Source organism: Oncorhynchus nerka, linkage group LG20, assembly GCF_034236695.1.
Source record: "Oncorhynchus nerka isolate Pitt River linkage group LG20, Oner_Uvic_2.0, whole genome shotgun sequence".
In the NCBI taxonomy this organism is placed as follows: Eukaryota; Metazoa; Chordata; class Actinopteri; order Salmoniformes; family Salmonidae; genus Oncorhynchus; species Oncorhynchus nerka.
The window spans coordinates 57,542,105-57,567,628 of NC_088415.1; the positions used below are offsets into that span (position 1 = coordinate 57,542,105).

Here is a 25,524-nt window from a genome sequence, read left to right on the forward strand (position 1 = left end):
CTTGTGTGGTGTCCTTTGTAATACAGTGAAATCGTGATATCATAAACTCAGCAAAAAAAGAAACGTCCCTTTTTCAGGACTCGGCCTTTTTAAAGATGATTTGTAAAACTCCAAATAACTTCACAGATCTTCATTGTAAAAGGTTTAAACACTGTTTCCCATGCTTGTTCAATGAACCATAAACAAATAAAGAACATGCACCTGTGGAACGGTCATTAAGACACTAACAGTTTACAGACTGTAGGCAATTAAGGTCACAGTTATGAACACTTAGGACACTAGAGGCCTTCCTACTGACTCTGAAAAACACCAACAGAAAGATGCTCAGGGTCCCTGCTCATCTGCGAGAGCGTGCCTTAGACATGAGGACCTCTGAGGACTGCAGATGTGGCCAGGGCAATAAATTGCAATGTCCGTGGAGACAGGATGGACAGTTGATCGTCCTCGCAGTGGCAGACCACGTGTTACAACACCTGCACAGGATCGGTACATCTGAACATCACACCTACGGGACAGGTGCAGGATGGCAACAACTGCCCGAGTTACACCAGGAACACACAATCCCTCCATCAGTGCTCAGACTGTCCTCAATAGACTGAGAGATGCTGGACTGGGCTTGTAGGCCTGTTATAAGGCAGGTCCTCACCAGACATCACCGGCAACAATGTTGCCGGACCAGACAGGACTGGCAAAAAGTGCTTTTCACTGACGAGTCACGGTTTTGTCTCACCAGGGGTGATGGTCGGATTCTCGTTTATCGTCGAAGGAATGAGCGTTACACCGAGCCCAGAAATGTCCGGGAACTTGCAGGTGCCTTGGTGGAAGAGTGGGGTAACATCTCACAGCAAGAACTGGCAAATCTGGTGCAGTCCATGAGGAGGAGATGCACTGCAGTACTTAATATCTGGTGTGGCCACCAGCTGCATTGACTGTTACTTTTGATTTTGACCCCCGTTTTGTTCAGGGACACATTATGTCATTTCTGTTAGTCACATCTGTGGAACTTGTTCAGTTTGTCTCATTTTTTGAATCTTGTTATGTTCATACAAATATGTACTGGAAATAAACGCAGTTGACAGTGAGGACGTTTCTTTTTTTGCTGAGTTGATAATATGCAATGGCATATTGATGCAAATAAAGCCTTCAAGTCCGGGAAATCTCCAGGGCTGGATGTTATACCAGTTGAGGTATACCAAACCTTTTGTGATGTACTCAGAGGACTGTTGTTACCATGTTTTAACCACTCCTATAAAAATGGTAGATTATCAGATACTCAACAAGGTCTAATTTCATTATTACTAAAACAGGATACAAGGGGTAAATAAAGATCCAGACCATTTAAAAACTCTTGAGGCCGTGTTGTGATGCAAAAAATTGAAAAGGTCTGATATTTTTTTTACATGGAAGATTCATTGGGGATATAAGACAAGTACTGGAACTGATAGAACCCTAAGGGAAACCAGGCCTGGTAGTCAGAGCTGACTTTGAAAAGGCACAAAGTATGATTAGAATTTATATAAATGCCTGGAATGTTTTGGAGAATATCTTATACAATGTGTTGTGTAGTTACCCCAGGTGTAAAATATTAAATAGTGGCTACTTCTCAGAAAGTATTAAACGGTCAAGAGGAGTAAAACAAGGTTGTCCACTATCGGCATTTCTATTTGTTATTGCCATGGAAATGTTAGCTATTAAAATCAGATCCAACAATAATATCAAGGGGCTAGAAATCTAGGGCTTAAAAACAAAGGTGTCATTGTACACTGATGATTCATGTTTTCTTTTAAATCCACAATTTGGATCCATAGAGGATTTAGATACTTTTTCTATCCTCTCTTGATTAAAACCAAATTATGATAAGTGTGCTATATTACGTATTGGATCACAAAAAAGACAACACTTGTGTGACATAAACGAGGCCCCTAGTACTTGGTAAAGTTCATGATGCCGTTGACCTATTTTGCTTCCAGCATGGCCAGGAAGCTCTATGTTCATGTCATCTGACCATAGCGAAGCCTGGAGTTTGTTCAACAGCATCTCATCTGGACTAATAAGTTTGATTGTATCTTACTTAGGCCCATCACTCATCAATCATGAAGAACATAGCCCAACACCTCACCAGCAAACTCGACTTTGGGCAGCAGATCCTTCTGTGCTTTGGTGTGCCATCTCCATGTGTCAAGCTGCACTGAAGATAAAGAAAGCACACTGGCTTCTTGCTGTTTTGCAAATAAGAACAGTGGAAAAAGCACACACACAACTTTTTGATAGCACATTTTAAAATAAAATACAAGACATGATTCCTATACTAAATAAACAAGTGTTCATTGCTCTGATCTCATAAAAACAAATATAGGAAGTACAAAATAGCATCAGGGACAAAACACACCAATGGGTGTATTCATTATTTTATCAAAGATGGTTTAGGCTGAAAGAGCATCTCTTGTTTAATTCCTTACCTAAATGAGGTATCCTCACAACGCCTAACATACACATATAGACAATTCAAAAACACATGGAAAGATAGTGCTGTACCCGTCTTTGAGTCTACATCAGAAAAAGATGGTGCAAAATCAAACCAACCACTTCAAGCCACAAGGGGAAGTAAAAACGGCAGGACGTAAGCACTTGATAAAACAAAATCATTACCAAAAAGGTACAATAAATACATGAGTCATGACTGCAGTTGTTTGTATCTAAAGATACATTTTCAGGTTGTAGTGAGTACATAATCATAGAAAAGAATGCCCTGGACAGACTCGTTTGATATGTTAGCTCATGTTCGTCTGCGTAGTTTTACAGGTCCAGTACAGTTTCAGACAGAGTACAAGGTAAAATCTTAGGAAAAATTGAGAACAGTTGATTTCATAGTCTATAACCCTCAGTGGGTTAGTTTTTGAATGTTGCAGTGTTCCCTATAGGCTACTACATTAATGCTGGCAGTGCTTTCAACTGGGAAATGAGGCTTCTGGATCCTAACAACAACAACCATTAGTGGTCTATGTTATGGAGAGAAAATACCATTGAAAAGTTCTGGTCTATGTCAAATAGCCCCATCCAATGTTGAGTACAGTACCAACGTCCTCATCTCCACAAGTGGACGAAACTTCCACACCGTTTTCCTCCAGAAGCCCCGTCTCCTGGGTTTTCACCCGTCGCGGTACTCTACATGGGCGGGGCTCAGTTGCCTGCTGCGGAGCCTGCTGCGGAGGGCAGGGTGACCCGCTGCTCGTCCATGCGTTTGGCCTGGGACCTCGTGATGAGGCTGAAGAAGTCCTCGTCTGGGACGGTGGGGCCACGGGCCGGGGGAGGGGCGCAGCGCTGGTCATCCAGACGAGAACCCTGAGGGGAAGGAGGGTATAAGAGGTAAAAAAGTGGACGAAAAGGAATACTTTTTCCCCCTTTCAATATAAAGTACTGAGATGTAGCACAACATTTTGCTACATTGTGCTCTATTGAACACCACCCCAGTGAAAAGTTGAGTCTATTTAAACACCTGGCATTTGACAAGCATGTCGAAGAAGTCATCGTCAGGCTCCGTGTTGCCTGCGTTAGCCATCAGGTGGCTGAGGACAGCCTGGCTGCTGTGCCTGTTGAGCCGAAGGCCGGGCAAACTACCCCCAGCACCTCCACCTTCCTCTAACCGGCGACCCTGGGCACCAGACCCAGAGCCCAGGCCTGCTACTGCCTCGGACACTGCTGGAGGAGAGGGAGAGAGGTCAGAGCGAGAGACCAAGGCGATCACAGAGAAATGTTGATGTGTGTGTACTCACATTTCCTCATGGCTCTGGGTGGAGAGTCAGAGGAGCTGGTACTGACTGACAGACGGCTCTTTTCTTGTATGGAACAGCGCTGGTCGTCCATCCGGTTACTCTGGAAACGACTTAGCAGGTCAAAGAAGCCCTCGTCCCCGAGCATGTCTGGACTGGCCCTCTGAGTGAGTGAGACATATTTGAATCAGTGGAGGCTCCTCAGAGGAAGGGAAGAACCATCCTACTCTGTGAATTTCATAAAATTAAAGTAAATAGAGAAACAAAAAATAAATGTATACAAGACTATACAACATATATTCACGCCACTGAATATATTGAAGGTCTACAGTAGCCTCAACAGCACGCTCTTGGGTAATATATGCTGTAATAGAAATAAGGCACATAAAAAACAAAACATTTGTCCTCCCTGATCTTAAAACGGCATCAACCACCACCGATTTCAATACTTTATTTCAATCCACAACGAGATAAGTACAAGAGGTCACGTCAATCTCACGCTCTCTCTCGTGGGCACGCATGCATACACAGACACACAAACCCATAGAAAAGCACACGCTAGGTGGATACCTGAAACGCAGGTTTCCCTCTTACCTTCTGTGGTCCCTGTGCAGGGTTCTGGGAGGTGTTACTGGTGTCCTGCAGGACTTTACTGGAGCCCCCAGCCCTGGTCTTCTTCCCCCGCAGACGGCTGATGAAGAACAGCTTGGAGGAGCTCTTAGCCAGGGTGGGTTTAGACTGCTTGGTCAGGATGTCACTGGTCCACTTCTGAGCCTGGAGACAAGAGGGAGAGGACACACACACGTCTAAAACCAGACTTTATACAAATCACATCTAACTCCGGTGTCAAAATACACATCAAACAGTTAAGAGTTGTTATAAAGACAAAACAGTACATTTTAAAAAGGTGCCATGTGTAATTAATTTCACTCACTTCAGGTTAATAGTGCACTTTGAATTGCCACTAGGCCTAGGGAAGAGAAAGTCTCAGAATGAACATTTAAACCCAGTGACTTACATTGATCTTGTCGGGGGTGAGTTTCATGAGCTCCAGGTTTTCCATGCTGTTTCTCCGTCCCATCCGGGGCCTTGCTCCGTGCAGGTTGAGGTCCATGTCCTTGATGGGGTTCTCAAACAGGGTGGAGTTGTTGGTGCTGTAGCTCAGCCCCAGCACCATCTGCAGGTCTGACACATTCATACGGGCCGTCAGCTCCCCGCTCCGGTCACCAGTCTGGAACACACACACACACACACACACACACGGGATTGATCATGCTGCATTTTCAGATGAACTCCTCTTTCTTTGATCAGGTTCTTGAAGGCTGTGTCTTGAACTGTATATCTATAGGGGATAAGGGAGGTGGTACCTCTTTGGAGATCTCCAGGTGTTTCTCAGCAAAGTGCATGGCCTGGTCATGGTTCCCCAGGGCGGTGTGAGCGTTCCCTAAACTCCAGCACGCCCGGCCCTCACCAATCCGGTCGTTGAGGTCCTGTGCTATGATCAGGTGTTTGAGGTGGTAGTCTATGGCCCTCTCGTAGTCCTGGAGGAGTGTGTAGGTGTTGCCCAGACTGTAACAGGCCTGAGCCTCTACAGCCCGGTCTTTCAGCTGTCTGGCCAGCTGCAGAGTCCTCCTGACAACCACAATACAACCACATTAGATCACTGGCTGTCATTCATAGTGACACACAAAGGCTACTCTGGTCCTGAAATTAAGTTCAGTATATGAATTCACACACACACTTATCAGTTTGCTAGCCCTCTTGACATTATAGTCCTTTGAGGTATAGCGGCTGCCATTTCTCTCCTGAAAACCCTACGGCCTCTTAACTGTGTGAAAACCTCCAGGGTCCAGACAGAAAGAAGAGTTGTTTTAACAGCTGGACTCCGAGACAGAGGGAGTGAACGTCATTGAGAGAAGATGAATGGCTGGGCTGGAGGTTTGGCTCACTTGTAATGCTCGGCTGCCACTTCAAATTCACCCAGGAATATATACGCGTTCCCCAGGTTGCAGTAGGCCCTTCTCTCTGCTGAGCGGTCGCCAAACTCCTTGGCAATCTGGAGGCGCTGGGAAAGGAAAACAAATGGATGAACACACATGGACACCGGGCCAGAAATGCACCCACCCACCCCAACACCTTGGTATCGGAACAGCCAGCCAGCGACTCTACCCGCCCCAACACCTTGGTATCGGAACAGCCAGCCAGCGACTCTACCCGCCCCAACACCTTGGTATCGGAACAGCCAGCCAGCGACTCTACCCGCCTCAACACCTTGGTATCGGAACAGCCAGCCAGCGACTCTACCCGCCCCAACACCTTGGTATCGGAACAGCCAGCCAGCGACTCTACCCGCCCCAACACCTTGGTATCGGAACAGCCAGCCAGCGACTCTACCCGCCCCAACACCTTGGTATCGGAACAGCCAGCCAGCGACTCTACCCGCCCCAACACCTTGGTATCAGAACAGCCAGCCAGTGACTCTAGTCTTCCATTATGTGGTGTTTACCTATAGTCTTTCTGTTGACTGTACTGAGCCATACAGGACATTAGAATTAACTACAGAGAACCACTGAAAAAGGACATCTCTGACAAAAGACTAAGATTTAAATCAAACTTGCCTTTTGCAATGTTTATGCAGTTGCTTTGTGTACAAGCTATTATTAATCATCCAGTGAAGTGAGTTTAACTGGTATTTCTACTATAGAACGCAAAACCACTATTCCATATTGTCATAGGACAAAAATTGTGCGTTTTATATGCTACAACAGTGCAGTTTTTTATTGAATCGAGCAGTAAATGTCACGCTATAAACTTTGATAAGATTTTCATTACCTGTTCATGTGACGCCACTGCATTCTGGAAGTTTCCTAACAGGTAGTGTGTGTTGCCAAGGTTACCATATGTTCGGCCTTGGGCGGCCGGGTCTCCAAGCTCCTTCACTATGGATAAGTTTGCTCTGGATATAGACAAACCATTGAATGAATGATGGAAAACAAAGTCAAGGTTTTGGAGTGGCCATCACAAAGCCCTGACCTCAATCCTATAGAAAATGTGTGGGCAGAACTGAAAAAGCGTGTGCGAGCAAGGAGGTCTACAAACCTGACTCAGTTACACCAGCTCGGTCAGGAGAAATGGGCCAAAATTTACCCAGCTTATTGTGGGAAGCATGTGGAAGGCTACCCGAAACGTTTGACCCAAGTTAAACAATTTAAAGGCAATGCTACCAAATACTATTTGAGTGTATGTAAACTTCTGACCCACTGGGAATGTGATGAAAGAAATAATATATATAAATAAAACAAGTCAAAAGTTTGGACACACCTACTGATTTAACAGTTTCTTAATTTTTACTATTTTCTACATTGTAGAATAATAGTGAAGACATCAAAACTATGAAATAACACATATGGAATCATGTAGTGACCGAAAAAGTTAATATTTGTAAAGTAGCCACCCTTTGCCTTGACAGTTTTGCACACTCTTGGAATTCTCTCAACGAGCTTCATGAGGTAGTCACCTGGAATGCATTTCAATTAACAGGTGTGCCTTGTTATTTAAAAAAAAATGTCTTTCCTTCTTAATGCATTTGAGCCAATCAGTTGGGTTGTGACAAGGTAGGGGTGGTATACAGAAGATAGCCCTATTTGGTTAAAGACCAGGTCCATATTATGGCAAGAACAGCTCAAATAAGCAAAGAGAAACAACAGTCCATCATTACTTTAAGACATGAAGGTCAGTCAATCCAGAACATTTCAAGAACTTTAAAAGTTTTTTTTCAAGTGCAGTCGCACTTGAACCATCACCAGCGCTATGATGAAACCAGCTCATGAGAACCGCCACAGGAAAGGAAGACCCAGAGTTACCTCTGCTGCAGAGGAGAAGTTTATTAGAGTTACCAACCTCAGAAATCAGCAATTAACTGCACCTCAGAAAGCAGCCCAAATAAATGCATCAAAGTTCAAGTAACAGACACATCTCAACATCAACTGTTTAGAGGAGACTGTGTGAATCAGGCCTTCATGGTCAAATTGCTGCTAAGAAACCAAAGGACACCAATAAGAGACTTGATTGAGTCAAGAAACAAAAGCAATTTACATTAGACTGGTGGAAATCTGTCCTTTGGTAAAAACACAGCATTCTGCAGCGATACGTCATCCCATCTGGTTTGCGCTTAGTGAGACTATCCTTTATTTTTCAACAGAACAACGACCCAAAACACACCTCCAGGCTGTGTAAGGGGTTTTTGACCAAGGAGGGTGATGGAGTACTGGAGCCTACATAATCACCTGACCTCAACCCAATTGAGATGGTTTGGGATGAGTTGGACCACAGAGTGAAGGAAAAGCAGCCAACAAATGTTCAGCATATGTGGGAACTCCTTCAAGACAGTTGGAAAAGCATTCCTCATGAAGCTGTCAAAGCAAAGGGAGGCTACTTTGAAGAATATAAAATCTATTTATTTGTTTAAAACTTTTTTTGGTTACTACATGATTCCATATGTCATTTCATCATTTCGACGTCTTCACTATTTTTCTACAATGTAGAAAATAATAAATATAAAGAAAAACCATTGAATGAGTAGGTCCAAACTTTTGACTGATACTGTATGTACATTTACTCTATGGTATCTGACTTACAAGATGCAAAATGTACCAAACACACATGAATGCAATGCTTGCACACAAACACACCAACTTACTGGTAATATTCCGCTGCTTTCCTAAGTGCAGTAGTGACCTCCTCGGGGAACTCTCCTGGCTCCGCCCCGCTCCAGCAGATGCTCTTTCCTTTTGCATGATACACGTTCCCAAAGTTATACAGCGCCCTCGCCTGTCCCACCTAACAGATACCAAAAAAAACAGGGCCAATGTCAACTCCACAACAGGGAAAAAAAACATTTAAAACACCAGAATAAAACAGCAAATTAGTTTCAGGAGGCCTAATAACCATCATTCATGAATCAATCTCACCTTGTCGTTCAGGTCCATGGCAATGTCTAAGTGCCTCTGACAGCAGACCACAGCCTCATCAAACCTACCCAACACCTTCAATGTGTTGCCTAGGTTACCGCTGGATTTAGCCTCTCCCATCTGGTCCCCGATGGTCCTGAGAATGGGATTTTATTAAAACAGAAAAACGCACACATGATCTTGACCAATAAAAGGTTCAATTAAACAAATGAAAAGGGTTATAGTCTTACCCATTATATATTTCTGATGTGACAATGAATCATTATCTGTCTCTCCAACACCTATTGTTTCTGCAGTGAGGATTCACCATCTTCATCGTATATTTCATCATTTATCTGCAGATTATCAGCAAAAAGCCTGCCAATATGCCAACTAGGGAGCCAAATGAACAGCTCTCACCAATGCGATTCGGTAGGCTACACTGACGAGTCACTCACTGAAACGTCACTCTCTGGCAAGTCACAACATGGGCTTCGATATCCTAAGGAAATACAAGCGCGATCTATGGTTTACTTGTCCCGGTGCGATGCCATGGACTTATAACTACGGTGTAGGATTTATGAATGGCAAAGGGATATAGGAGATTGACTTTATTCAGTTAATTTGAGACATTTGAAAACTAATCAACACATGCAACACATGCTGTTCGGTTGTCAATCAAAGCACCGTAAATGGCCTACGCGCCTTGGCTCTATAGCTGGCTACAGGAAATAATTAGGCTAGATTAAGTGGATTTCGACTCATTGTTACCACTTATATTACATGGGATGTGCAGATTCACAGAGACGATTGAAGGAGCATCACGTGCCCTCCATCCTCCGTGTACATGTTTTGGATTGCAACCAACCACAGCGCACACAAATCACACGGGAGAGACAGCATACTGTCAAACTAGCAGTGTTTCTGTCATCACTCGCCATGTGACTGACATGCACCTGTCCCATCAATAGATCGCTATTAGATTCATATTGATCATTCTAGCCGAGGAGGGCTAGACTGACTATTGGGACTACCAAATTGAAACGTTTAAACAAAAAGTAGCAGTTAGATTTTTCAAGTGGTCAAAATATATATTTTGGTGGGACAAATATAAAGAGACGAAGTAGCAATCAAACATTGATACATAACAGCTGCTAGTTGACTACATTTACCGTCAGCAGTAGTCTATACCGAAGATGTTCATCTAAGCGTTTCGCAAAAATAGTGGGCGTATTTATAAATATGACGGCCAGCGCATAGGGAAAACACTACAGACATAGGAGTTGTGTGGTGAGGTCATGCTGATAAGAGGGGACAATGGTCCTACTCTGAGAAACATTATGAATAGGAGCCCGGGGTCATAGGTGTGTTCCTTCCTACCTGGTCACGGTGTGTTCCTTCCTACCTGGTCACGGTGTGTTCCTTCCTACCTGGTCACGGTGTGTTCCTTCCTACCTGGTCACGGTGTGTTCCTTCCTACCTGGTCACGGTGTGTTCCTTCCTACCTGGTCACCTTCCTACCTGGTCACGGTGTGTTCCTTCCTACCTGGTCACGGTGTGTTCCTTCCTACCTGGTCACGGTGTGTTCCTTCCTACCTGGTCAAGGTGTGTTCCTTCCTACCTGGTCAAGGTGAGGTCGTGGTGGTGGAACTCCAACGCCTTGGCGTAGTCATGCAGATGGAAGTATGCATTGCCCAGCTGGCTGTAAATGGCACTCAGCACCTGCAGGTCCTCTGTGCCAACCTGGATGGCTGTTTCGAAGAAGGACACTCCAGCGTGGTAGTCACCCACTTTACAGAGCCGCTCACCCTCCAGGGCCAGCTCCAGGCAGGATGCATCCATCCTACAAGGAGGCAGCAGAAGGGGTTTAGGTAGAAGATAGGAACAGAGATCTCTTGTTGATCCAAGATGCTCAGTAGGCACAGACAGGAGAAGTTGTTTTGGACCAGAACATTCTCTTGCCCCTTCCACTAACACTCAAAAGAACAAGTGTATCTAGTCTTAACATTCCAAAGTGGTCACAGTTTGAATAAACTAGAAACCAAAAGTTATAGATGGGTTTTCCCCATCTCAAAACCCAGGACTAGCATCCCTCTCACTCCATCAGACTGTGAATGTTTGTTTGGCTACTTCCTTCCACCTAAGAAAAACAGCCTTGGTTTATCAGTGGGTTTGTTATGGTAGGACGGATCTATCTACGTGGTCTCTACAGTACAATACACAGATCTCTCCGACTGCTCTTCTGAAGACTAGGCTATTCAGTGGGCTTCAATGTTTCCAGAACATTCAGACAAATGTATTGTCTGCTGTGTAGAATGGGGATTGTGCAAGCTGGTGACGATTACATTTCTATCTGAAACGTTCTGGATGTTTGACCCTGAACATAGCCTACTCCTGGTCACTTTAACCCCAGATAGGGTCAGAGAGGAGTATCCACAAGGGATTATTCACAGGGACGGGTGGATTAACAGATTAGTCACTTTCATGCAACATGGCTTCGATTGTTACGCCCTCGTTGACATCTTTTTGTGTTCTACAGCAAAAGCGCCCACCACTTTGTTGAAGAGGAGATGACCTGTGTTCATGCATGCACGGTTTCGACTTCAGGTACTCTATTAAATCAAGTGCCCACCCAGTGTTTTTTTTTTGAAAGCCCTCAAAAGTATATTGGCATTAGACATAGCCTACTAAAAGACATCTTATGCATTATAAAACATTACACACCGAACAGAAATATAAATGCAACATGTAAAGTGTTGGTCCCATTTTTCATGAGCTAAAATAAAAGAATGGAGTATTTCTGTTTGTAATAAATCCCTTCTGTGGGGAAAAACTCATTCTGATTGGCTGGGCCTGGGGGGGGGCACCCCCGCCCAGTATGTGAAATCCATATGTTATGAAAAAACGACTGGATTTTCATCTATGAACTGTAACTCAGTCAAATCTGTCATTTTTGCATGTTACATTCAGCAAAATATATCAACAGGTATGTTTACTGTATAGATTTTTTTTAACTTTTTTTTTTTTTACTTTAGTCATCTCCAATTACAGACTATAAACAACGTTACATCTTGCAGACGAAATGACAATAAATTGTACTCCACATACTGGATCGAGGTTGCTTTGTTTATTTTAACACACTAAGACCCTACCTGGGTTTCTTTCTCCTTCACAACAGCATCACATGACACATATCTAAAGAGGCTTCCACTGGGTTGGTTTGAAAGAGGATTCCTGTGCAGCAACACACTGAACGGTCCAGAGCTAGCCTAAACTCATTACGGATCCGGACACAGGCCTAGGTAGCCTATTCTTTTCAATGTCTCACTGAGCTACTTTCACCAAAGATGTTTTATCCACACCCCACAAACTAGAATAACCCCTAACGTCATCAACGAACCAAATCAATTCAAATCAAATGTTATTGGTCACATACACATGGTTAGCAGATGTTAACGCAAGTGTAGCGAAATGTTTGTGCTTCTCGTTCCGACAGTGCAGTAATATCTAACAAGTAATCTAACAATTCCCCAACAACTACCTAATACACACAAATCTAAAGGGGTGAATGAGAATATGTACACAAGTATATGGATGAGCGGCATAGGCAAAGGTGCAATAGATGGTATATAAACTCAGCATATAAATAAAACATCCTCTCACTGTCAACTGTGTTTATTTTCAGCAAACTTAACATGTGTAAATATTTGTATGAACATAAGATTCAGACAAACTGAACAAGTATTAATAATGCATCCCTGAACAAAGGGGGGTCAAAAATCAAGTAACAGTAACAATCAAGTAACAGTCAATGCAGCTGGTGGCCACACCAGTTACTAAGTACTGCAGTGTACCTCGTGGAATGCACCAGATTTGCGCTGTTTTTGCTGTGAGATGTTACCCCACTCTTCCACCAATTATAGGGGGGTGGGGTAGCCCTCACCCTCCGATCCAACAGGTCCCAGACGTGAGATCCGGGCTCTTCGCTGGCCATGGAAGAACACTGACATTCCTGTCTTGCAGGAAATCGCGCACAGAACGAGCAGTGCGGCTGGTGGCATTGTCATGCTGGAGGGTCATGTCAGGATGAGACTACAGAAAGGGTACCACAGGGAGAAGGATGACTTCCCTGCAACGCACAGCGTTGAGATTGCCTGCAATGACAAGCTCAGTCTGATGATGCTGTGACACACCGCCCCGGAACATGACGGACCCTCCACCTCCAAATCGATCCCGCTCCAGAGTACAGGCCAACAACAGGCCTACAAGCCCTCAGTCCAGCATCTCTCAGCCTGTTACAGACAGTCTGAGCACTGATGGAGGGATTGTGTGTTCCGGTGTAACTCGGGCAGTTGCCATCCTATACCTGTCCCGCAGGTGTGATGTTCGGATGTACCGATCCTGTGCAGGTGTTGTTAAACGTGGTCTCCCACATGTCCATCCTGTCTCCCTGTAGCGCTGTCTTAGGCCTCTCACAGCACAGACATTGCAATGTATTGCCCTGGCCACATCTGCAGTCCTCATGCCTCCTTGCAGCATGCCTAAGGCAGGTTCTTGCAGATGAGCAGGGATCCTGGGTATCTTTGTGTTTTTCAGAGTCAGTGGAAAGGCCTCTTTAGTGTCCTAAGTTGTCATAACTGACCTTAATTGCCTTCCGTCTGTAAGCTGTTAGTGTCTTAACGACCCTTCCACAGGTGCATGTTCATTCATTGTTTATGGGTCATTGAACAAGCATGGGAAACAGTGTTTAAACCATTTACAATGAAGATCAGAAGTTATTTGAATTTTTACGAATTATCTTTGAAAGACAGGGTCCTTTCTTTTTTTGCTGAGTTTACATGTGATATGAGTAAGATATGTAAACATGATTAAAGTGGCATTATTTAAAGTGTCGTTGTTTAAAGTGACTAGAGATCCATTTATTAAAGTGGCCATTGATTGGGTCTCAATGTAGGCAGCAGCCTCTCTGAGTTAGTGATTGCTGTTTAGCAGTCTGATGGCCTTGAGATAGAAGCTGTTTTTCAGTCTCTCAGTCCCAGCTTTGATCCACCTGTACTGACCTCACCTTCTGGATGGTAGCGGTGTGAACAGGAAGTGGCTCAGGTGGTTGTTGTCCTTGATGATCTTTTTGGCCTTCCTGTGACATCGTGTGATGTAGGTGTCATGCAGGGCAGGTAGTTTGCCCACAGTGATGCGTTGTGCAGACCGCACCCCCTGGAGAGCCCTGAGGTGTAGGGCAGTGCAGTTGTCGTACCAGGCTGTAATACAGCCTGACAGGATGCTCTCGATTGTGCATCTGTAAAAGTGTCAGGGTTTTGGGTGACAAGCCAAATTTCTTCAGCCTCCTGAGGTTGAAGAGGCACTGTTGCGCCTTCACCAAAGGCGTGAGTGGACCATTTCAGTTGGTCTGTGATGTGTACGCAGAGGAACTTAACTTTCCACCTTCTCCACTGCTGTCCCTTGGATGTAGATAGGGGGGGTGCTCCCTCTGATGTTTCCTGAAGTCCACGATCATCTTTGTTTTGTTGACGGTGAGTGAGAGGTTGTTTTCCTGACACCACACTCCAAGTGCCCTCACCTCCTCCCTATAGGCGGTCTCGTCGCTGTTGGTAATCAAGCCCACTACCGTTGTGTCATCTGCAAACTTGATGATTGAGTTGGAGGTGTGCATGGCCACGCAGTCGTGAGTGAACAGGGAGTACAGGAGGGGGCTGAGCAGGCACACTTGTGGGGCCCCAGTGTTGAGGGCAGCCAGTCAAAGTCCAGGACCCAATTGCACAGCGTGGGGTTGAGAACCAGGGCCTCCAGCTTGCTGACGAGCTTGGAGGGAACCGTGGCTGGTTCTTTTTCTAGTCTGATTTCCTGTAGACCTTGCCACATACGTCATGTCTGAGCCGTTGACTTGCAACTCCACCATGTCCCTGTACCGGCATTTCGCTTGTTTGATGGGTGGAGGGATTTCGCTTGTTTGATTGGAGGGAACAACTACATTGGGAATATGGCTGAATATAAAACAGACCTCTTTCTATGGTTAAATGTGGTGATTAGCGCTTTCAGTTTTGCGTGAATGCCGCCACCCATCCACGGTTTCTGGTTAGGGTAGGTTTTAATAGTCACAGTGGTTACATCATCTCCAATGCACTTCTTATAAAAACTCACTCAGCGTATAGGTTCATGTTGATTTCTGTGGCTAACCAGAACATATTCCAGTCCACGTGATCAAAACAATCTTGAAGCGTGGTTTCCGATTGGTCAGACCAGCGTTGAGTTGTTCTCGTCACTGGTACATCCTGTTTGAGTTTCTGCCTATAAGACGGCAGAAGCAAGATGGCGTCTTGGTCGGATTTGCCGAAGGGAGGGCAGGGGAGGTCTTTGTGTGCATTGCGGAAGGTAGAGTAGCAGTGGGCGAGTGTATTACCCCTGTACGTAGTGCAATCAATATGCTGATAGAATTTAGGTAGTCTTGTTCTCAAATTTGCTTTGTTAAAATCTCCAGCTACAACAAATGCAACCTCGGGATATATGGTTTCCAGTTTACATAGAGTCCAGTGAAGTTCCTTGAGGGACATCTTGGTGTCTGTTTGAGGGGGAATGTACACAGCTGTGACTATATCTGACGAGAATTATCTTGGTAGGTTAAATGGCCAGCATTTGATTGTAAGGAATTCTAGGTTGGGTGAGCAGAAGGACTGGAGTTCCTGTAGGTTGTTATGATTACACCATGATTTGTTAATCATGAAGCATACACCCCCGCGTTTCCGCTTCCCAGAGAGGTGTTTCTGTCGGCGCGATGGGAGAAGCCCAGTGGCTGAACCGATTCTGACAACAAATCCCGAGAGAGCCATGTTTCCGTGAAACAGAGAATGTTACAATCTCTGAGGTCTCTCTAGAAGGCAACCCTTGCTCAAATGTTGTCTATCTTGTTGTCAAGAGACCATAACACTCGCCAATGTCCACTAGGGAGCGGTGGGCGATGTGCTCTTCTACGGAGCCTGACCAAGAGGCCACTCAGTCTGCGGCACCGTTGTTTTAGGTTGGCTACTGGGATTAGATCCATTATCCTGGTTGGTGGTCCAAACAGAGGACTCGCTCCGGGAAAGTCGTATTCCTGGTCGTAGTGTTGGTAGTTGACGTTGCTCTCATATCCAATAGTTCTTCCCGGCTGTATGTAATAAGACTTAAGATTTCCTGGGATAACAATGTAAGAAATAATATATATATATATAAATACTGCATCGTTTCCTCGAAACGAGGCGACCATCTGTCGGCGCCATCTTGCAGTAACCATTGTTTTTTTGCATGCCACACAATACGGTCAACCAGTAAAGTCCATGATATTGCTACAGTATTAGCCTAACCCTAAACATAGGACAGAGGTTTAACATCTCAGCATTATCAGACAAGATCTCTCTCGCCTCTGGCCTTTTCACCTGGGATTACTACAGTTGGCCCGACAGTGATTAGAAAGGCCCTGCTTATAGAGCTGCTGGGCAGCATTAGAGAGCTTTGTTAAAGGTGTCTAGTCAGATTCAGGTGGCCAAGAGGTTTATTCAATTTAAAGCGTACAAGGTTTGATTAGGAGTGAGATACATTCTTGCTTAATTCAACACTAAAATGTAAGCCTGCCATAATTGTCAATGCGCAAATGCAGTTTAATGGTTGACGAGAAAAATGCTTAAATTCTATATGCAGGGATGAACATGGTTGAAAATCCAACGATGGTGCCTTCTACCAAACAGATGTCTTCCACTCCTTTCAAAGAAGCTGAATAAACCAATTTTAAAACTACAAATACAAAGCAAATCATGAATGTTTGAGGGGATTGTTAAATATTGATATAATCACAGTACCAGTCAAAAGTTAAGACACACCTACTCATTCGAGTGTTTTTATTTTTTTCTACATTGTAGAATAGTGAAGACATAAAAACTATGAAATAACACATGGAATCATGTAGTAACCAAAAAGTGTTAAACAAATCAAAGAATATATTTTAGATTCCTCAAAGTAGCTACCCTTTGCCTTGATGACAGCTTTGCACACTTTTGGCATTCTCTCAAGAAGCTTCATCTGGAACACTTTTCCAACAGTCTTGAAGGAGTTCCCAGATATGCTGAGCACTTGTTGGCTGCTTTCCCTTCACTCTGCAGTCCAACTCATCCCAAACCTCAATTGGGTTGAGGTCATGGGATTGTGGAGGCCTTGGTCAAATAGCCCTTACACAGCCTGGAGGTGTATGGAGTCATTGTTCTGTTGAAAAACAAATGATAGTGCAAACCCGATGGGATGCTGTATCGCTGCAGAATGCTGTGGTAGCCATGCTGGCTTACAAAGACACGGCGGTTGGAACCAAAAATCACAAATTTGGACTCATTAGACCAAAAGGACAGATTTTTACCGGTCTAATGTCCATTACTCATGTTTCTTGGCCCTATCAAATCTCTGGTTCCGATTGGTGTTCTTTAGTAGTGGATTCTTTGCAGCAATTCAAGAGTGGTGTAAAAAGAACTCAATTGTCATACTTGAGTAAAAGTAAAGATACCTTCATAGAAAATGACTCAAATCACCTAGTAAAATACTACTTGAATAAAAGTATTTGGTTTAAAAAAATACTTAAGTATCAAAAAGTAAATGGAATCGCTAAAAATGTACTTAAGTATCAAAAGTATAATTCATTTCAAATTCCTTCTATTAAGCACACCAGAGAGCATAATTTTCTCTTTTTTAATGATGGATAGCAAGGGATGCAAACTGGTGAGGGCCCAAAAAAGTTGACACTTTTTTTTGCACTGAAACATGCAACAAAAAAACCCTGCTTGTGAGAAATGTGGGTTTTAACTATTTAATCAAAAGAATATGATCTACATGATCAGGCTCTGTATGTAAAATAAAAAGTGTTTCATGTGGACCTAACCTACACCTAAAAAAATAAATAAATAAAAAGCAATCCAATGTAAAGTCTAGGCAATATTTGTTGCCTAGACTTTACTGTAAATGACACTCAAGGCTTGAGGAACAAGAAGCAATACACTGCATTGCAGTTCGCCATGACAGCCTTCTAAGTATTGCACTTCGGAAAAAAACATCTAAAGTAGAAATAGAATTAAACTGGCATTCTATTTTTGCTCTATTATAATGGCCACTATAGTAGACGTCGATCAAGTGCATATGGCTACATGCGTGCAAAAATGATGTTCACTGAGTAAAAATTGTAATAATCCCCCCTCATTCACACACACACACACGTGTTACTGTCAAGTTCAACAAGCAAAATCTTTGGGCTACACTGCACATTACTACAGTTGTACACTTTCTGCCTGTGGACATCTGTTCTACAATGTGCCAGCAGAGCATGATACCCTTTGTTGGTATAATTGATCTCTTACAGGCAGAGAGTACACATGGCATACCCCTTTTAATGCACTGTATTGAAAAAGTGAGAAAGACAAAGTGTGTGGTGTTCCTTTCACCTCAATTGTGGCATCCAGGCTTAAGCCAGGCCCAGCTACACTTGGTCGCTGAATGCACTTAAAACGTCTTAGGGCTAGGCGTCCCGTCAGCAGGACACCCGTCGACAATTTCCGGTGAAATTGGAGGGCGCGCAATATTCACCTAAACAATCTGGGAAATTATGGATATTAAACATCTAGGTACATACAAGTGTCTTATATCGGCTAAAAGCTTAAATTCTTGTTAATCTAAACTGCATTGTCCGAATTACAATGGGCTTTACAGAGAGAGCATGCCATGTGATTGTTTGAGGATGGCACCTCACAGCACACTTATTTTCAACCAGCAGGCTTCATAAAATCACAAATAGCAATTAAAATAATCACTTACTTTTTGAAAATCTTCCTCTGATTTGCAATCCAAAGCGTCCCGGCTACAACATACATGGTCCTTTTGTTAGATAAAATCCTTCTTTATATCCCAAAGTCTTTAGTTGGCGCCATCGATTTGAGTTCAACATGCAGACAAAGGAATCAAAAAAGCTACCGCTAAAGTTTGTTAAAATAAGTCAAACTACATGTCGATTCAATCCTCAGGTACCCTAAAATGTAATTAAACTATAATATTTCATACAGAAAGAAGTATGTTCAATAGGAAAGTAAAATTAGCAAGTGCGCGTCCTCTTCGTTGCCGAATTCCAACTCCCTGTACCAAAACTAAAAATTCTTACTCGTTTTGGAAGAAACAAGCTTGAAACCTTAAAACAAAGAGTGTTGACATCTAGTTGAAGCCATAGGAATTGCAATCTGGGAGCAATCTGGGTTGTTTTTCGGTTAGAGCTCATGAAGTACGCTTCATCACCTTACCACACCCGTCTCGGTGGTCAGGCTTCTCACCTACCTCTTCTTTATCGTCCAGAGGACGTGCTGCTGTAACTGACAAACTGCCTTTCTACTCTCTGCCGTCTTTCTAGGGCGCACGCACTCTAATGCTGTAACTAGCAAATTGGTTCTAGTCTCTCATCAGTCATGTGCTACATTCTATTGTTATGTGAACGACTGGCTGAGCCTCGGATACAGCCAGTATTGTTCCAAACGCGCATCGCTCGTAGTAGTGAACCAACCCACCACCCATACTTTTCTCATCGGATCTACACGAATCACGTAGGTCACCTATTTTGGATTCAAAACCGTGAATTTCGCCGAAAGGTGACTAGTTTGTATCCCTGTCCAACACTCAGACATAATTTAAACAAAGCATGTGTTTAGTGAATCCACCAGATCAGAGGCAGTTGGGATGACCAGGGATGTTCTCTTGATAAGTGTGTGAATTAGACCATGTTCCTGTCAAAATGTAACAAGTACTTTTGGGTGTCAGGGAAAATGTATGGAGTAAAAAGTATATTATTTTCTTTAGGAATGTAGTGAAGTAAAAATTGGCAAAAATGTAAAAGTACATATAACCCAGTACTTTAAAGTATTTTTACTTCGGTACTTTACGCCACTGCAAGTCAACCATGAAGGCCTGATTCACGCAGTCTCCTCTGAACAGTTGATGTTGAGATGTGTCTGGTACTTTCACTCTGTGAAGTATTTATTTGTGCTGCAATTTGAGGTGCAGTTAACTCTAATGAACTTATCCTCTGCAGCAGAGGTAACTCTGGGTCTTCCTTTCCTGTGGCGGTCCTCATGAGAGCCAGTTTCATCATAGCGCTTGAGGGTTTTTGCGACTGCACTTGAAGAAACTTTTAAAGTTCTTGAAATGTTCCGTATTGACTGACCTTCATGTCTTAAAGTAATGATGGACTGTCGTTTCTCTTTGCTTATTTGAGCTGTTCTAGCCATAATATGGACTTGGTAAATAGTATGGGTAGCCATTTGACTAGATGTTCAGGCGTCTTATGGCTTGGGGGTAGAAACAAGGTAGGGGTGTAGACCACCCCTATCTTGTCACAACAACTGATTGGCTCAAACCCATTAAGAAGGAAAGAAATTTCACAAATTAACAAGGCACACCTGTTAATTGAAATGCATTCTAGGTGACTACCTCATGAAGCTGGTTGAGATAATGCCAAGAGTGTGCAAAGCTGTCATCAAGGCAAAGGCTGGCTACTTTGAAGAATCTCAACTATATTTAAAAATTTGGTTACTACATGATTCCATGGGTTATTTCATAGTTTGATGTCTTCACTATTAGAAAAATAAAGAAAAACCCTTGAATGAGTAGGTCCAAACTTTTGACTGGCTCTGTATATTTAGTTTTTTGGGGGGGTGGGGGGGGTAAAAGTTTTCAATATAAACTTAAACGACTAGAGGGAGGGTTAGAGAGGAGGGCCTCTAAAACCACACCTTTGGCCACAGCTACTACCCCAATCCTCTTTAACAACTTCAGTTAAATGGAAGGGGAAATCTAGCCTAGCAATTCACACCTGAAAGCTACATGGGAAAGCTGATCTCATCCCGTGCGACAGACTTATGAGACACCAGTATGAGATCTAGGCCACTTGGTCTATTGTGTACATGTATAAAATCCTACACATCAGTTCTGTTCAACACTTTTTTTCACTAGTATGAAGGAAAGTTTAAAGCACCCATTCTAGGCCGTACATGAAACAAAATGTTGACCAAAGATTGAGAGAGTAATGTATGGGGGTATGAGTAGGTTCATGCCTACCTGTAGCGGACATGATAGGACTGGTCCTCAACAATGCTAACCAAAGAGCCAATGGAATCCATTGAATATTTATAAGTGGGACAATCTCAGTTTAAATCCCAAAAATTGTGATGAAAAAACAAAAAGTGAAAAACATTGATGGTCCAGGAGAACTAGTCCTACAATTCCCCTTGTGCTCGCCTTTGAATCCTCTTAAGCTGACACGTAGCTCCAGGAATGACGGAGAGAGATCTTCAGACAGTGTTGTCAGTCAGGCTACAGTTTGAGCTTGGCTTGGAAGTGCCAGCACAGCTCTCCCCAGCAGCCCTCTGTGAAGAGAACACAAGATGCTGTGTGTAAAGCCTCCTTCTGACCACACGACACTACAGCAACACCCACTAAACAGCGTGCACAAGAAAGGCAGGTGGGGGTGTGAGAGAGGAGTGGATAGGCGATGGATGGGTTCAGTGGCAGCCAAACCACACACAAGCTGTCAATCACTGACTCAACCATGAGTGCTCGGAGGTGTGCTAGGCTCTACCGGAGGGTGAGTGTGAGGATACAGCTAGGCAAGCAGAGAAGCAGAGAAGGATTTTCACCAATCACAAGATACATTTAATGCTTTATGCAAATCATTGGTAAGCAAAATAGAACATGTATCCACCACAGCAAAGATAATTGTAGATGGATTGAAATCATATTATTTTGTGGGAAATAGGGAAAGTAGCCTGGCCGCAGACTCAAAACAAGACCTGTACAGTGAAGACTTGTGGAAATTCCATTGTAAGTACAGTGATAAGTAAGTCTAGTACGTAAGGTACAGCACCAGAGCAAGACCAACTGCCACCTCATTCCCACATGTGGTCAAGTAGGCCCCCTCTTTACCTATGCATACATTTTAGCAGTAAACAGGTTTTCCCAAACCCAATTTAGGCTACTACTACACATCAAGAGCAGATCATTACAAATGTAAAGGACAGACCGTATTCAAATGTATGCTGCAGGTGCATATTAAATCATGCATTTTAAAATGGTTTATTTATTGGTGGATAATAGAGGGATATTCTGATAGTAGATTAGCAAAAACAGCTTGTAACCAAATTACATTCACAAAGATTATTGAAAGACTTGAGCCAGTCATCACTTTCTTAACCCAGGAGTAATCAACTTTCAACCTGGTTGGGGATGGTCCACCATAAACCTCCCCTTTGTTGATCTGCTCGTTGGATACAGCTTCATAAAACCAATGCATCATCACATTTTGAAGCAAAATTGAAAGACCTCAGTGGTCACATGAAGATCAGAGGTCACAGAGAGCAGCAGGGCATTGAATTCACTCCAGAAAACCACCGTCCTCAGTTTAACCCCACACCACTAAAACCCCGGCAGGCAGCAGAGCAGACATGAGAAAGACTTGCACCCCTCAGCCAAGAAGGATAGGAGGTTATAGCAACAACTGTGATCAGTAAAAACCTCTTACAGTTGTTTCCAGAAGAGTTATCCTAATGTATGTTAATAAGGCTGATGCACACAAATATCATGTAATTAGATGGAATTATATAGTGCCAAGCCTTCCCTTTCATTAGGGATTGAGGCTTGCACAGATGCCTCCTGGTGTATGCAGAATTTACACAAGTGATGTCGGCATGGAAATGGGTTTGGCAGCTTGACTTTAGATCGCTTTTGATTACAGTGAGTAACATAACTTTGGGGTACTAGTGAGCTCTCTCTTTAACTGTGTTAGGGCCTAGCCTACATGATGACCCGCAGAAAGTGTTTGTGAGTTCTCTTCGTGGACAACCTAGATTCAGGGACCGGCCGGCAGCCATCCATGCCACAGAGCAGAACTGTAACCAAAAAGCGCTGGTTGTCACATCAGGGAGAGGCCAGAATCTGACAGCCACGCCAAGATGGAGGTTATTTCAGCACAGTTTTATATTTCACTCGACAATCCCATATCGTAGCCACAATGAGTATGCAGAAAACCTCATTTTGGGAACGTTGTAGACAGCTTATCTTTGGAGCAACTATTTGTAGCAAGCTTATCATTGTATCAATCAATGATCCCCAAATCTTGGACAACAAAGCTATGAGAACTAAGTCAGCTCTGCTCTGCTGTTTAGCGGCCAGGTTAATGTGAACTACTTTAATCCAAAGTGGAGCCTGCTTGTGTTTCGGGAATCTGTTCCCAAACTACATACAGTACATGCACGTTCATATGCTTATGCATGAGGCCTTTTCCAGTAGTGTGCGCCAAATGGAAAAGGGAGATACCTAGTCAGTCGTCCAACTGAATGTATTCAACGGAAATGTGTCTGAATCAGAGAGGTGCGGGGGGCTGCCATATCGACATCCACGTCGTCGGAGCCCGGGGAACAGTGGATTAACTGCCTTGCTCAGGGGAAGGAGGACAGATTTTCACCTTGTCAGCTCGGGGATTCGATCCAGCAACCTTCCTCTTACTGGCCCAACGCTCTGAACCTGCCACCCCTGGTGACAAACTGTACTCTGTATGAAGTAGTGGTTAAAAGGACAAGTGATCTACTAATACAGCGCAGCTGCGGTAACAAAAGCAGTCATTTGAAAGGCCAGCTTCAACGGAAGCTCCAACACCACAAACTGGACTGTCACCATGACCTCATCTTTAATGTACTCACAGGGTGATCTATTGTGTCTTTGTGTCCACATCCTCTTATTAGCCAAGCAAACACAGAAACACCAAAGCAGCATAATGCCTGATAGCAGGGATACAGCCAGCAAATCACCATCAAAACAAAAGGGACCGATCTAGAAAGAGAAACACTCCTCACCTGAAATTATTCAGTGCTGGGATTGGGATTATGAGAAACCTGGTAAAAAAAAAAAAAGATAGTGACAGCTAGATTATTTTCAATAGTTGAATATTCTTCTAGTTCTACTGGTTTCTTTCAGGCATAGATCTTGCTAGCCTAGTGTCCTAATTCATTTCCAAAATTAGATTAAGTCATACCATGATTTCCCAGTAAAAATAATTTCCATTGCACTTTTACAGTAACTCATTTAGTAAACTGTAGGTGTTTTGTACACGAGACATACGGGCAATTCCACGATAACAGAATGATGCGGAGAATGATTGAAAAAGTAATGTCTAACAAAAAAACAATTGCAAACCATATAACTATGCACAAAGACTACTTTTAGCAATTTCCACTTACAATTTTACAAAAACACATTTACCCGAAGAACAGTGCAGATGCAAAGTTTGGTAACAGAATGACAGAACAAACCGCACAACCCGTCGTTCTGTTACCAAACTTTGCATTCGTAAAAAAAATAAATACATATAATAATCAGATTAACTGAAATTGGAGCCTTATCACTTTCACTGTTACCGTGGATTTGCAAATAATGACATAGGAAATATTTATTTTGACTAACATAAGGCGTTCCCCAAATGGTGAACTCGGTTCTTTTGAAAACTTCAGTCACCATCTGACAGATTTGATCAGCAAATCAAGTGAGAAAGCCACCTAACTGTTAACGTTATCAAGTTAACAAGCCAGTTCTAACCATATTGCAAGCTACAACCAAAACCATAGCAATATTTTGTATTTACCTTATAACTAAAAGGGCTACACAACCAGAGAACCTTTACAACCTGTTAGCAAGCTAGCTGACGTTACTGTAATTAGCTAACTGGGTAGGCTAGCAGTCCACTTACTTTAGGCGGTCCAGTTCGAACAATGGTTTTACTCCCCTTTTCAATACTTCGACGGTAAATAGAAATTCAGTTTTATTCTACAACAACAAAACCTAACTCCTTAGCTATAAATTCGGCACTTTTCTAACCTAGCTACTAATAAAGTTTTGGCTAGCTGGCTAACTTGGATGAGTGGGTGGGGAACTTAGCTACGGTTACTCTGTGTTGTCGGTTCAGTAGCCAATCAGTAGAGCAGATTCAAAGGTAGCCACGCCCCAAATAACCGTCTCTTGGGCGGTACAGTCATCACTCTGGACCAATGACATTTGAATAATGAACGTGTCCACTGTACGATGAGTCATTCATGTCATCTTCATGCAGCTGCAAAGTGTCAAATGGGTCAGCAAAAATGATGCTATCATCAGCAAACTAAAACAAAGAGAGTCGTTTTTCACTGTAACGGCATCTACTAATGCAAACATCTCAGTTTTGGGGCTGGAAATTAGTAAGTAAAGTTACCAGCATCGACTGCCTCTCTAGCTAACGTGAGTTGCACTGTTGAAGAAAGTTAGCTGATAATGTTGAGGCTAGCAAACTAACAAGCTAACGTTAAGTTACTTACTTTAAATAAATTGAGAGGTGGTCAAAACACACAAGTGTTTTCAAAAGCTCTGCGTTAGTCAGCAGCAGGGGGAGAAGAGTGAAGTGCTCCCCCATGCTTTTTTTGAGAAGTTTTCAAGAGTTACCGAAACAACCAAACCCCTCCCTTCGCGTCAAGTCCAGACGTTCAGCGATACAATGTACATTATTGATGAATCCACAGGTATTAACTTGCCCTAGAGCTTGAAACAATGTGACATGCGAAATTGGAACTGGTGTGTTGTGTCAGAACTTAAAGATCACATACGAATCAATTATGTGCAGGATAGAACACATTCTAAACAGATGAGATTGTTAAAGCTGAAGTTGGACTGCTAAGGGCCAGGTCAGGTGAGTTTCAGTAGGTACAGGACAGACAAATGCC

At 43.3% G+C, this 25,524-nt stretch overlaps 1 protein-coding gene across 5 annotated transcripts; it reads right to left on the minus strand.

The window, feature by feature from the left end:
- Positions 1-2,261: 2,261 nt before the first annotated feature.
- On the minus strand, positions 2,262-24,720 carry LOC115102863 (G-protein-signaling modulator 2-like). 5 transcript variants are annotated; one of them, XM_029623259.2, is made up of 14 exons: positions 24,522-24,720; positions 23,632-23,670; positions 20,843-21,150; positions 10,341-10,562; positions 8,741-8,876; positions 8,470-8,609; positions 6,603-6,726; positions 5,720-5,835; positions 5,138-5,402; positions 4,789-5,001; positions 4,365-4,544; positions 3,774-3,933; positions 3,497-3,696; positions 2,262-3,342 (listed from the first exon to the last, which is right to left on the minus strand). In XM_029623259.2, the coding sequence occupies exons 3-14, from the start codon at positions 20,902-20,904 to the stop codon at positions 3,181-3,183; spliced, it is 1,980 nt and encodes a 659-aa protein (XP_029479119.1). In that variant the 5' UTR covers positions 20,905-21,150; positions 23,632-23,670; positions 24,522-24,720; the 3' UTR covers positions 2,262-3,180. The 5 variants fall into 5 exon arrangements, with proteins under 5 accessions (XP_029479119.1, XP_029479117.1, XP_029479118.1 ...); XM_029623257.2 differs by having other exon boundaries at positions 3,497-3,699; XM_029623258.2 differs by lacking the exon at positions 23,632-23,670 and having other exon boundaries at positions 3,497-3,699.
- Between the last annotated feature and the right edge of the window lie 804 nt (positions 24,721-25,524).

Excerpts from the sequence above, each read along its gene's own strand:
- LOC115102863 (XM_029623258.2), bottom strand. The coding sequence starts at position 20,904 with ATGGATTCCATTGGCTCTTTGGTTAGCATTGTTGAGGACCAGTCCTAT. Across the intron at positions 8,610-8,740 it reads CCATGGACCTGAACGACAAG|GTGGGACAGGCGAGGGCGCT; the intron begins GTGAGATTGATT and ends GGTATCTGTTAG. Across the intron at positions 3,934-4,364 it reads CTGCACAGGGACCACAGAAG|AGGGCCAGTCCAGACATGCT; the intron begins GTAAGAGGGAAA and ends TCACTCACTCAG.